This window comes from Gossypium hirsutum, chromosome D08, assembly GCF_007990345.1.
Source record: "Gossypium hirsutum isolate 1008001.06 chromosome D08, Gossypium_hirsutum_v2.1, whole genome shotgun sequence".
NCBI classification, from domain to species: domain Eukaryota; kingdom Viridiplantae; phylum Streptophyta; class Magnoliopsida; order Malvales; family Malvaceae; genus Gossypium; species Gossypium hirsutum.
In genome coordinates this window covers 63516709-63530658 of record NC_053444.1, presented here as the reverse complement: position 1 = coordinate 63530658, position 13950 = coordinate 63516709, and the positions used below count along the sequence as shown (strand labels likewise).

The 13950-nt window shown below is 31.1% G+C and overlaps 1 protein-coding gene across 4 annotated transcripts; it reads left to right on the top strand.

The window, feature by feature from the left end:
* The first annotated feature begins 7785 nt into the window (after positions 1-7785).
* On the top strand, positions 7786-12591 carry LOC121219947 (E3 ubiquitin-protein ligase WAV3). 4 transcript variants are annotated; one of them, XM_041098783.1, is made up of 3 exons: positions 7812-8336; positions 9890-9943; positions 10329-12591. In XM_041098783.1, exons 1-3 carry the CDS (start codon positions 8073-8075, stop codon positions 12228-12230), a joined length of 2220 nt encoding a protein of 739 aa, XP_040954717.1. In that variant the 5' UTR covers positions 7812-8072; the 3' UTR covers positions 12231-12591. The 4 variants fall into 4 exon arrangements, with proteins under 4 accessions (XP_040954718.1, XP_040954717.1, XP_040954720.1 ...); XM_041098784.1 differs by lacking the exon at positions 9890-9943 and having other exon boundaries at positions 7786-8336; XM_041098786.1 differs by lacking the exon at positions 7812-8336 and having other exon boundaries at positions 9890-10114.
* Positions 12592-13950: the final 1359 nt, after the last annotated feature.

Sequence of the window (13950 nt, the reverse complement as noted above, 5' to 3'; positions counted from 1 at the left end):
GAATAAAAAAAGTGGCATTGGATATCATTTTCATTGATGTCATACCATTGACTTGGGTGCCTTTACTATTGTTTTTTGGTGTTTGTAAATGGAAGCAATCTATTTGACAACTGCATATCCACTAGGGTTATGGACCAATGGATGCCTTCATCAGCAAGGCTATTGATGTTGGTCAGCTTCTGGGCAAATTTCCTTTGCTAACTTTTGCTTTTCCTCTTCCATTTCCCTAATTCACTTAAAATGGTTTGGTCTTTGATGTTTCAAAGTTCCATCCATCCTCACCTCATTCTATGTTTCCATTTTCAATCATAGTTAACTATCTAATTTTATCGCTACATTTAATCAGTGAAATTAAAAATTCAACAATACTAACATGTATGTCACTTATTAACTTAAATCAATTTTGGACTCAAAATCAATATACACAATAAGATGCAATAAAGGATATCTATATCAACATACACAACAAGGTTAGCAAGGGATAAGTGAGGTGTAAATCTCAAGCCTAAGTCTCGAAGCTAACTTAAGCATATGTTAGCATAATCCCAAATTTAAGGTCAGTTAAAGTCGACTAGAGTCATGATCCTTTAATTAAATGATACGGTTGTAACTTTAATCTATTTCAAATATTAATAGTTTAATTTAATAAATTTTAGCTTCTTTATTAAATAAAAAATACAGTTTTGTGTTGAATTCAAATTATCTTTGCTTATTTTTTTAAATTTTAAAAATTTTATTTCAACCTCAATTGCACATTTTTTTTAAATTTCATCCCTATGGTGGAAGTCAAAATGTCAAACCGACAACTCTGCTAATAAAGAAGTAGAAGTCAAGAAGAATGATCTAATTAAGTAGGAAAAACACAGATGAAAATTATGTAAGATGTATAGGAAAACAAGCAGGAGATGATAGATTGCTCTATATATGTATTAATTGTGAGGGGCCTTTAACAAAAGAGAGAGAAAGAGTGGTGTAACCTATGTTTGAGATGTAAAATTAAGAGAGGTTCTTCCACCCACCCTGGACCCAACACCATCCCCCTTTTAAGAGTCCAACTCTTTTCCCGTGTAGAAAGAGAGGGTTTTAATTACAGTATCAGTAAAGAGTGAGTGAGCCTGCTTTTGTAGGGTTTTGGACTCTCTTTTATAGACCTAAATTTACAACAAATTTAAACAAGATACCAAAAGCAAGCTTTTCCATGGGAACAGCAGCCCCTAATGCTGTCCCTAATCTTGGTTTTATGGTTAATTGACATATTATTGACAAGTTATAGATGCAAGCACGCTACAAGGAGAGGCAAAATTGAGCATCTGATATTATTATTATTAGGGTTAAAGGAAAAAAGTTTGTGAAGATCCTTCTATACTATTACGAATTATGCAAATAAAACCAACTATTTTCATGAATAAATTATAAGGACAAAGAAAAAAATAAGATGGTGCTCCTCATTTTCTTCAATAAAAGCTGATCTCACTAAAATGGAGCTGTGAAAAATATAGTAAGGCTTTGTTTTATATTATTTTTCAAAAGTATTTTTAAATTTAAAAGTGTTTTTATAAGCATTGTTTTAATTATTTATATTGGGTATATAATTATTTTCCTATTAAAATTTATTTATATTTTATTATTCAAATATAACTTTTATATATTTAAATTTAAAATTTATAGATAATTGATATTAATTACTTAGAAATACTTAAATTTTATATTTCATATATCAAAATATTAAAAATAGGTTACAATAAATTATTTTTTTATATTTTTATTAAAATACCATAATGTTATTGAATTTAAAAATTATTTAAATGCATATTTTTTCTCCACAATATCACGTGTAATGAACATTTTTTTAGTTTTCAAAAACACTTTTTGACATCAATACTTAACACTTAAATCTTAAATCAAAATTTTCAAAAGTAATAAAAAACATGAAAAACCAGACCTTAATGTCAGTCCATGATCAGTAAAAATAAAAAATAGAAAGTCTAAAATTTCAAGAAAAAAATACTAACAAAATTCTCGTAATAATAAATTTAATAAACTCAAAATTTAAAATTTTAAAAATTTAATATTCATAAAAGATTCTGTAAAAGTAAAAAAAAATTTATAAAAATTTAAAATTTTGTAAAAATTAAAACACACAAAAAAATCTATCAAAGAAAAAATCTAAAAAACCAAATCATATTTTAAGATTTTTAAATATTTTTAATTTTGTAGCAATATTTTTAATTTTGTGGTAGTGTTTAATTTTTTTTCATTTTTAATTTTTAAAATTCAACCAATTAGAGATTTACATGTATCCGTGATTTCATTGTTGTATTTATCTTCTTTCTTCTTCTTCTTTTTTTCTTTCTCTTACATTAAATTTTACAAATAACATGTTAACCTACATTTAATTATCTCATTTTTTTTTGTAGTTCGGAGATTAAAATCCCTTATTTATTTTGAGAATGACTAGATTGCTAATGACCTAATAAATTATTAACAAAAATTGTTTAACATTATTTTGAATAGGGCAGAGCCAAGAGGGCTGGTAGAGCCTGACCTCCCTAAAATGGGAATTTTCACCTTTAATTTTTTTTATAATTTTAAAAATTATAATTTAACCCCCTCAAAAATAAGGAGAAATTGATTTAATCTTTTAAAATTTATAAAAATATAAACTATTAAAATAATAAAATTTCACTTATATTATTATAAAAATATACAATTTAATTTCGATCCTGTTTAAAATTTTTTTTGAAATCGCCTCTAATTTTAAATTATCTTCCTTTCGAATAGTAAAAGATATTAAATTGGTCGCGGCATTATGTAGTAGAGTAAAGTCTAGAATACTTGTTTCTAAAATAGAACACGTAGGGTTTCCTTTCTGTCAAATTTTCTTTTGCCGGACATGTGATTTTATTTAAATAAAATCAGTTGGCATAGACAGTAAAAAAAGGCAGCAGAAAAGGTACACCAGAAAGTAAACAATCCGCAAAACACATCACAAAAGATTCATTAACATAACCAACACATTTAAAACATGGAATCCATGTATATCACCGACGGTGGCACCAATTTGAACGACTCTATGAAAAGACCATGCCAAATTCCAGCACCCTTAGTATGCCATGAAAGAAAATTCCCGCCCTTAGTATAACCAACCTTGCACACTCCAGGTCCCTAGCCAGATAAAAAGAAGAAAAATAACTCATAACCACACAAACCAGAAGTCTCTATCAACATCAATAGCAAAACCATTTAATCAGGAAAGAACAACTTATGTGACAACCTTAACGAAGTCTTAGAAAAAGACAGCCATCCGAAATTTGGACAAATAAACACCCAAAATATCGTCTTCCACCAAACACTCAAACAAGAAACCATCTCAAAAACAGCAGAATATTGGAATGAATCATCTCGCCTATCCTTAACATGTGCCTTTTCAATTCTTACCAGCTCCTGAATTACCTCATCTTCATCACCAAGACCTAACTCCAAAGTTCTTTTCGCTTCTTTTAATATGATTTTCTACCTATTTCTTATGTCAGAATCAGTCAACCATCTGTTCACAATGGGTTATTTTACCCAAATAACCAAAATAATAATTAATTACATAAATAACCCTGATTAAAAAATAATCGCTTAAATAACCTGAAATAAATAATAAAATTAGATTATAGGGACTAGATGGCCGACACCACTATTTTTTCTATTAAAAAATAATTTTTGAGGTTTTAGACACTAGATGACCGACACCTATTTATTTTTTTTCAAAATTTTTTGAGTGTTGGCACACTAATAACTGGCACACATTTATCTAATTAAAAAAATTATATTTTTTAGGGTATCAGGTGCGGCCAATAAAAGCCCAAACTCACCCAACAAAAAGAGATAGAAATATTGCAACATTAACCCCTCCTTGTTTTCCCATCTTTTTTTTATTTCCCAAGCTTGATTACATATTTTATATAAGCAGTCTAATATTATTTTAAAATATAAAATATGTAATTAAACTTGGGAAATAAAAAAGATGAGAAAACAAGGAAGGGTTAATGTTGTAATATTCTCATCCCTTTTGTTGGGTGTGTTTGGGCTTTTGTTGGCTGGCACCTAACACCCAAATTTTTTTTTTAATCAGATAAGGAGGTACCGACATTAGTGTGTCAGTACAAAAAAAAATATAAGTGTTGGCCATTTAGTGCCCAAAACTTCAAAAATTATTTTTTTAACAAAAAAAATAGTGGTGCTGACAATTTAGTCCTCATAATTTAATTTTATTGTTCATTTTAAATTATTTAAATAATTATTTTTAAATTAGGGTCATTTATATAATAAATTATTTTTTGGATTATTTTGAGTAAAAAAACGGTTCACAGTGCGATCAGATTTGGAGGTTGAAACAACACCTTTCTTTGATTTCTTTCCCTGGAAGTCAAAACTTGATTTTCTATTTCCTCAATTGATTACCCCGTCCAGTATTGGAAAATCTGTCACAATCAAACACTCAAAGAATATTAGCACTGACATTTTCATCTACTTCATCCACACTCCCACTCTCCAAAGCCATCATTAAAAATATTATGACCACAATTGTCTGCAGCCTTCTTAGTTCTTACCACTTGACACCAGTCCCATATGTAACTCGACATTTAATTAACATGTTTAAAAAATTGCAAGTCACGATAAAATACTTTTGACTGTTATAACTTGTTAAGGTTTATGTTATAACAGAAAGTTTGACAAAACCCTACAGTGAATGAGAGCACACGCAAACCCATACATCATCAAATAAGTAAAGGAAACCAGATTATATCTCAAGATAATTATCAGCAAAAGAAAAAAAAAATCATCTAACAAAGTAAAAAGGAGTAAATGTGTGACTCGGATTCCGTTTGATCTAGTTTAAAAAGTTACAAGTATAACTTATTTGTTAAAAAAATAAAATAGAGAGGCAAAATTGGGGATCTGTGGGGGTGAAAGTCTGAAGCCGTAGCCCACCATAGATCCCCATCCACCACTAAACTCGATCGGGGGTCCGCTCCCACGATACAAATCTTGCCACATAAGTTGAATCCGTATAAAACTATACTTCTTTTATTAGACGGGTTGTTTAGCCTTTTAAAAATTGTGTATAGCCACAAACCTTTTATATTGTTGTGTTTCAGCATTAATGAATTTTTTCTCCTCTACTAATGGTTTTTCCAATAAAATTTTTTTTATGTAAAATCTACGTGTTCTTATTTTTCTTTTTTATTGCTTTATGATCATTCCTATTACTATGATCAATGTATAGTATAACTTATATAAATAACAATATTTCTTTCATGTTGATTTTGAAAGATTGTCCAAACTTCTTTAGTTGGCTCACATATAGAGATGATCTTAAACTATTCAATATTCACTCAATTGAATATTGCATTTCGCTTTTCTTGCTTTTTTTTTTTGGGAAGTATGGTATAATTAGTAGTAGTGACAGTTGGGTGAGTCCACCCTTCTTATACAGCAATCCAAGTCCTTTCACCTATATGTTGAAAGCCTTCATACTAGCCTTCCAATATGTGTAATTTGACGAACCGATTAGTAACAATGTGCGAGTAATTGAGCTACCTTCCTTCATAGCTTTCATAATACTAACTAAGCTTAGGATCTTCTTCAAGTGCGTTTAAAGTTTGCTTTGATACCAATTGGAAAATCACATGATTTTTTTATTAAAGTTTTTTGTCGAATTAGATGTTGTAACAGAGTCTTTGACTAAAGTGATATGCTAAGAGAGTTGAGGATAGTGAGAGACCAAGTTTTTTGACGCAATTCAGATTAAACAATCCTACATCTACAAGCCTAGCTCAAAGAATGAGTTTATTAAACAATCTTCCTAGTACAACTATTCATTTAAGCCAATCTATGCACACTTAGAGAATGAATTATATGTTTTTAAATATAATTATATGTGCGTAACGATTAAATTGATAGAATTTATAAATGTAGATAGTTAAAATTATTGAATTATTTAGAATCAGGATCAAATTCATAGAATGTGCAAGTATTGATGACTAAATGTGGTATTATAGAAGTTAGAAAAAGACCACATCATCACTTTCATTAACTATTTAATGGAGAGTGACCAAAATAGAAATGATAAAAACTATTAGTGGCTAAGTTAAAAATTTTTATAATTGAACGACCATAATAGAAACATGTTAATAATTGAGGACTAATTTTATAATTTACCACACAATAAATTACTTTGTTTGTCATAACAACTTGTTAAAGGTTTATGCTGCAACAGAAAGTTTGACAATAAAATTCAACCGTACTTTCTTATATTAAAATATTGGCATAGAAGGACGTTGTTGTTGTTGTAATGTGTAATATGATATATAAATTTTGAAATCACTAACAACATTATTAAATTAATACTATTTTATATTTATATATTACATATACAAACTATTATATTAATCTACCATGAAAAATGTATGTATTTATATATTAAAATATGTATAATTGAATAAAAAAATTAAAATTTATGTATCAAATTACACGTTAAAATAAAATCCATATATAAATTTGATATTTATTGTAAACTACACTTAAGCTCCCAAACCTCTTAATTAATTATATTCACCTCTAAAAGAAATTGCTTACTTAAACTTGTAAAAATTTGCAACAATGGTAATGAGAGCTCAGATGTTACTCGGTCGGCTAAGCTGGTGGGGTCTCTCACTCACCACTTTAATCGCAATATTCTAAATATTTCAATTTTTAAAAATAATTGTATAAATTAAGTTTTAAATATGCTGGAAGTGAAAGTTTTTAATTCTAAGTTATTTGAGAAAAATACATATAGGTGGAAAATAGGGTCCATAAAACCCAACTTGATGTCAAACCTAGGGTTATGCCCTGTGATTTGCAGTTGGAGTGAGGGTCCAAAGTCTATTTGGATATTCATTCATGATAATGACCCTTTCCTCAAATCAACTTTTTCTAAGCATTTAGGTTCCTTTCTTCAATTTTCGCATTACTTCCATTTAAATTATGGATTAGGATTGCATAATTATATATGATAATCTCCAACTAGAAGGAAATGTTAAATACTCAACATTTAAACTTCCTTTTTAAAAAAATGATTTGCTGAAAATAAATGAATTGGTCAAATACACTGATTTTAGAAGTGTGGCAATGGTGTTTTGACTAATCATCTACCTCTCTTCAATGGTGAATTCAACCAAAGACAAAGCAGTAAAACACCATTTCTTCTTTATTTGAAAATGACTGCTTATTGGACCATTAAAGAATATCACTGTAGTACAGGATATAGTTATATAATATAAAAAATTAATAAAAATATTATGAAGTCCTCTCAGGAGTTAAATTGCATTTTCCCTCCCTACTTACAAAATAGGTTAATTGAATTATATACATTAGATAAAAAGGTAAACTAATTTTTCTATTCAAAATTACATCAATTTCTACTATTAAAAATTAATCATTATATGTCACAATGAGACACATGTGACACGTCATATGTCACTTCCGTCAGCCACACTAGTTTTCAACAAGACAAATAAATTTTAATAATACTTTTTGATCTATTGTATAAACACTAATTTATCAACTTTTTTAATAAAAAAGACAAAATAAAATCTAACTCTCACCATATATCATAACTGCTAAATACATTCTTAGAAAAATGGTTAACATATTAAATTTTTTAAAAGAATTATCAATTTAAAATATAATTATTTTATAGTGGAGAAAGAAAAACTTAATTAAATATAGTTAAAAAAACCCCAGGTATATTTAATTGATATTTAAAAAAATCAATAACCCTTCCATCCCCGAAGGAAAAAAAAGGGATTTCTCTCTCATCTCTGTTAGCTTGGTTGCACTTCACTGCAAACCTTATCTATTTACACCTCATAGGTCACGGTTTCAAATAAATGTTTCTTTTATGTTCCTTGTTGCAAATTTAGCCAAAAAAATATTCTGTTTTTGCCTTCTTAACCATATCTCTGGGTTTTCCGAGCCTTAAAAACAAGAACAAAACCCAATATTTTTTTTCTTTTTTGGTTTTTAATCTTCCTATCATGGGAAGTAAATGGAGGAAAGCAAAGTTGGCTCTTGGCATGAACATGTGTTTATATGTACCTCATCAAAAGCTTGAAGATTCATTACCATCATCATCATCATCTGCGTCTTCAACATCCATTGCTAATGTTGCTTCTAGGTTTTCTACAGATGCCGTTCCTCTATCTCCAGTTTCTCCTTCAGGCAACGATTGCCGCCCTACAACTCCCACCCCTTCCTCTTCTGGCTTCCGGGTTTCTAAATCCAGCCCAAAATCTTCCAAGGTTTGCATTTTTACTTTCTTTTTTACTAAATTTGACTTTTTTTTTATAAAAAAACTTCTGAATGAGGATAAAGTTACAAATTTTCCCATCTTCTGAACTTGGTTGGTCTTAATGCTTTTTTCCCTGGATGGATCTTAGAGGATATTCTGGTTGCTAGTGATTAGCTTATTTGGTTTTCCCTGGATGGTCTTAATCTTAATACTTCATCCTTTTTAATCCTTGGTAGTGGGATTTATTTGAAATGATTATGTGCTTACATTTTTTTTAATACAGAAATTAGTCCTACTCTCAGTTGTATTCCCTTTTTTTTTATTGATTCAATATATGAACTATGAAAGTATGTACAATATTAAGAACTACTATCTATGTTGACTAGTTTCAATTTATTTTTACAGACTGTATATGTTTCATTTTTACCTATATATATTAAAAAAATTATAATCTATCTACCTGGTTTCAACTTCCAAGGCTTGTTATCATGTGGGGTTGGAGTGGTAGGGAAGGGGGGGGGGGAGGAGTGTCTGATAGTGTGAAGATTCTGAAATTTCTGAAGATGGGTATTTGTTGTTGTGTTGTTTTCAACTCTCCCATAAGTCCATATAGAGGCCATGTGGGGTAAGTGGACTAGTCTCTTTGAGGACCATTGCCCTTTGGCTTATTAGAAAAGTGAATACAATACCCTACTGTAAGCTGTACTCTTTCTTTTTCTTTCTCCTTCACCTTGATGGGTAAGTGCTTTGTCTGGTCATCATAACATCATAACTGCACTACTCCACAAAAAACGTTCCCTTCTCTCCTTTTCATGTTAATGAAAGCAGGCAGTGGATTAATTCAATTCTGAGCTTTTGCTCTATTTAAGCTTCAACAAGAAAAAAAAAAAAAAGACTAGTGGGAAATAAAAAATTTAATAGTGAAAATTCTGGGGCAAACCCCATCATTTCCACATCTTTTGATGAACTTTGGATTTTTTTTCTTTTTGGGTTATTTTATTGAAAGGGTCATCATTAGTTTGAGGGGATCGTTGAGCTTGCTTAACTGGCAGTAACTTTCTTTTGGATTTAATAGATTATTTGTACTAAATTCAAGAAAAATTATTCATTAATTGCATGTTTCTCAAAAGACATCCCTTTGGTTTTTGTGAAACTGTCCTTTATAGTGCTTTGACCATTTAACATTGACCTACTTTTGTGAATTCTTGTCTTTAGTTTCTCAGCCATTTTATTGCAGTTAACCCTATTAAAATCAAGTAGGCTTTATCAGGTAGATAGGTAGCATTATATTTCTTCTTCTCATGCTCCAATCTCAATAATAGTGCTGTACGATGACAGAAAGAGTTAGTGATGTGCACTGTACTGACAATTAAATTTTTTTTTTCAGAAACAATAGGTATATTATACCATGCAATGACAATACTAATTGTTAGATGCTAGTTTGGAAGTGATATGGATTTAAACCCTAATAGAGAAATTAAATTCCTTTTAAAACTAGAAAATGTACGCCAACTTTGATGCCTCTGAATTGCAACTTGCTCTCTTTTGTCCTTTTCCTTGCAGTGTAGCACTTCGGGGAATAAGAATTCTGCTTTTGATGAGTGCCTATGGTTATTAGTTAAGGACTTGAAGTGATATCCTGGGAATTTTTCATTTTCTCTGCACCCTTTATACTAAATTCACAAACATCTTTGTGCTGTCAGGCACTTGATTTATTTTACCTTGAATACTGGAGATGTTTGATTTTCTTATATACTGCTTGCAGCTGCTGCTGTGATTATGTTTCATGTGAGGCAATATTTGATCTTTGACTATTCCTTTAGTTTTTGGTTGTTAATCCAGCTTCCAGGTTTAACACACATTATGGTGAATTAAATGTTATTAAGAGCGTACATGTTAAAGTTGTATCTGTCATTTTAATATAGCAGGTGTTTTAGCTACTGAAATGTATTTCAGACTTGGTCGTGTTGTTTTCTCACTTGCCTGTTCTTCGAAACTGCAGAGAACCTGTTCGATATGCTTGACAGCCATGAAACCAGGCCAAGGTCATGCAATTTTCACTGCAGAATGCTCCCATTCTTTCCACTTCCACTGTATAACTTCGAATGTAAAACATGGGAATCAGATTTGTCCGGTTTGCAGAGGAAAATGGAAGGAAATCCCCTTTCAGAGTCCTGCTTCAGATCTTCCCAATGGAAGGTCTAGAATCAACCCAGCAGACTGGCCCCGGGATGATGCGTGGACAACTGTGGTACGGCGGCTACCTTCCCCTCGGTTGGATCCAACTAGGCAGATTTCTTCACTCTTTCATACTTCTGAGCCAGGTACTTTTGATGATGACGAAGTACTAGATCTGCAGCATGAGACAACTGAAGAAAATGTCTTTGCCAATGATGCTACTAAGAACAACTCTATTGGAGCAATAGAAGTTAAAACATATCCTGAAGTTTCTGCCATTCCAAGAGCAACCTGTCATAATAATTTTGCCATATTAATCCATCTGAAGGCTCCCCATCCAAGTGGGGGAAGAAGTGAAACTATGTTTTCCCCTACAACTCAAAATTCTCGGGCACAAGTTGACCTTGTCACAGTTCTTGATGTTAGTGGAAGCATGGCTGGTACCAAGATTGCGTTACTAAAACGAGCTATGGGGTTTGTTATACAGCATCTTGGGCCCTCTGACCGGCTGTCTGTTATTGCATTCTCCGCCACAGCCCGTCGCCTCTTTCCTCTTCGCCGGATGACTGAAACAGGCCGACAGGAAGCATTGCAGGCTGTTAACTCTCTTACTTCAAATGGTGGGACAAATATTGCTGAAGGGCTTAGGAAAGCTGCCAAGGTAATAGGAGATCGAAAGTGGAAGAACCCAGTTGGAAGCATTATTTTGTTATCGGATGGGCAGGATACCTATACTGTTACAAGTCCTAGCGGAGCTCATTCCCGAACAGATTACAGATCACTTCTCCCTGAAGGTCCCTGTATCCCTGTGCATGCCTTTGGGTTTGGTGCTGATCACGATGCTTCTTCAATGCATTCGATTTCTGATATATCTGGGGGTACATTTTCTTTTATTGAAGCTGAAGGTGTGATCCAAGATGCTTTTGCACAATGCATTGGAGGGCTTCTAAGTGTGGTAGTGCAGGAGGCGTGTCTTAAATTCCAGTGCACTCACCCAAATTTGGTAATTAATTCGATAAAGGCAGGGAGTTATCGAACTAGCATGGCAGCTGATGCCAAAACAGGTTCTATTGATGCAGGAGACTTGTATGCTGAAGAAGAAAGAGATTTTTTGGTGACGGTCAATGTTCCAATTGACGAATCCTGTGATGAGATGTCATTGCTGGAAGTTCAATGTATTTACAGAGACCCCATATCAAAAGAAATAGTGTCCTTGGAAGAAGCCAATGAAGTAAAGATCCAGAGGCCCACAATAATTGGACAAACAGTAGTGTCAATGGAAGTAGACAGGCAACGAAACAGGCTCCGCGCTGCTGAGGCTATGGCTGAGGCTAGATCTGCTGCTGAACATGGTGATCTAACTGCTGCTGTCTCACTACTAGAGAGTTGCCGCAGGGCTTTATCCGAAACCATTTCTGCACATGCTGGTGACAGGTTATGCATTGCACTATGTGCTGAACTAAAGGAGATGCAAGACAGGATGGCAAACCGTCGAGTTTACGAGTCATCTGGTAGGGCTTATGTGTTGTCGGGTTTGAGCTCGCATTCCTGGCAAAGAGCAACTGCACGTGGTGATTCCACCAATAGTACAAGCCTTGTTCAAGCATATCAGACCCCTACAATGACAGACATGGTGACGCGTTCTCAGACCATGTTCTTTGGCAACCCTCCACAACGAAAGCTTCGACAAACTCAGTCATTTCCAGCCCATCCAGAGGCAAGGTAAATCATCAGCAAAATGTTCAAAAACCATCCCTCGACCCTACATTCAATATCTTTTTGCTTTTGTGAACTTTTTTGTTTTTCATTTTTATGGCATGGGGTAGTAAGGTATAAAAGGGGAGTAAGAGATAGTGGTGGGTATATGTTGTTGTTCTGAGATGTAAATTAATAAAAACTGGAGGTAATTGAAATGTCTGATCAAAGAGGAGATAAAATGCAGGTGAGAGAAAGGAGTTAGGTGTTTACATATGTTGATAATGGGGGCATTGTTAAAGAAGGTATAGGCATGTAATTGTGGAAAACTTGGGATGAATTCTTCACTTAAATATATGATAATGGAATGGTATAATCCTGCTTTTGAAGCATATAGGGTTTGGTTAATTCTTGAGATTATTAGGTGAACTTGGCATTGATATTACTCATTCTGATTCCTAATTATGTGCTCAATATAAAGTTTCTGTTATCCCAATTCCCAAGTTTCAAACCTGTTGATGAAATCATCTAACTACATACTAGAACTGATTTTATGTAAGTTGATAACCCCCAAGTTCAAATCCTCAATCAAATGATTATACTTTTCCTTATTTACTCTTATGTTGTATCTTCAGGCATTGGACGATAAAACATGTAAATCGAAAGATTTTTTTTAAGTATTAAATTAATATTAGAAAATTATTTGATAAATCAATAAAAATTAACTAACAAATAGGAGTGCTAAATTTGAGTTATAGAATTTGTTTAGTATATTACTCTTTGATAAATACAAATTTTAAATTATATAAAAAAATTATTTTTACATCTTTAGTCTTATTTTTTTAAAACATTCCACCTTATTTTGAACGAAGTCAAAATTTTAAATGAAAAAAAGGATTTTCTTATAGAATATTAAAAATTAGTTAAGATCTTAATGAAAAATTAACAATTAATTGAGCCCGTTGAAGCTCCGACGAGCTGTCAAGTGGTGGCTGATGTAGGAAAAATGATGATATAGCAACTAGCTTGATAACGGACATGGATGATTTAAATTTTTTAATTATTTTAAAAGAGTTTAATAAATTTTTAGTTATTAAAGCCTAAACATTAGTAATATTATAATAAACATAAAATATAGAAAAATTATAGAAAAACTAATTAGAAATTATATAGCTTATAAAAATTTATTAATATATTATGAAAAAACTAATATATTATAAAATTTTAGAAATTAAGAAAATTACAAAAAGAATATAAAAAGTTACAAAATTTATAATATATTATGAAAAAATTGAAAGAATTTTAGAAATTATAGAAAAAAATCTAGAAAATTATATGAAATTATTAAAATAATAAAAATACATAAAATTATTATAAATATAAATTTTTTATAGAAAATATTTGTTATTTTGAAATTTGGAGTCTTTAGTTTTGGTTTGAGTTTGAAGTATAATGATGGTTGAACTTGTATGAGATGCCATGCTTAAGCTTGGCTTGAATCCAATCCAGTTCGATCTATGAACATCTTAAAAAAATAGTGATTTTGTTATTAAAAGGTTATTGAAATTTTTATAAATTATTAAAATACTATAAAAAGTTTTTAAAAAAATTATAAAATAGAATAGTATATAAGTTATTTGGAAATTAAAATTTACTACTCATTTTTACAAAATTTACATTTCTTTTTATAAGTTTTAAATATATATATTTTTATAATGTTAACATGATTTTATATAGCGTTTTTAAAAATT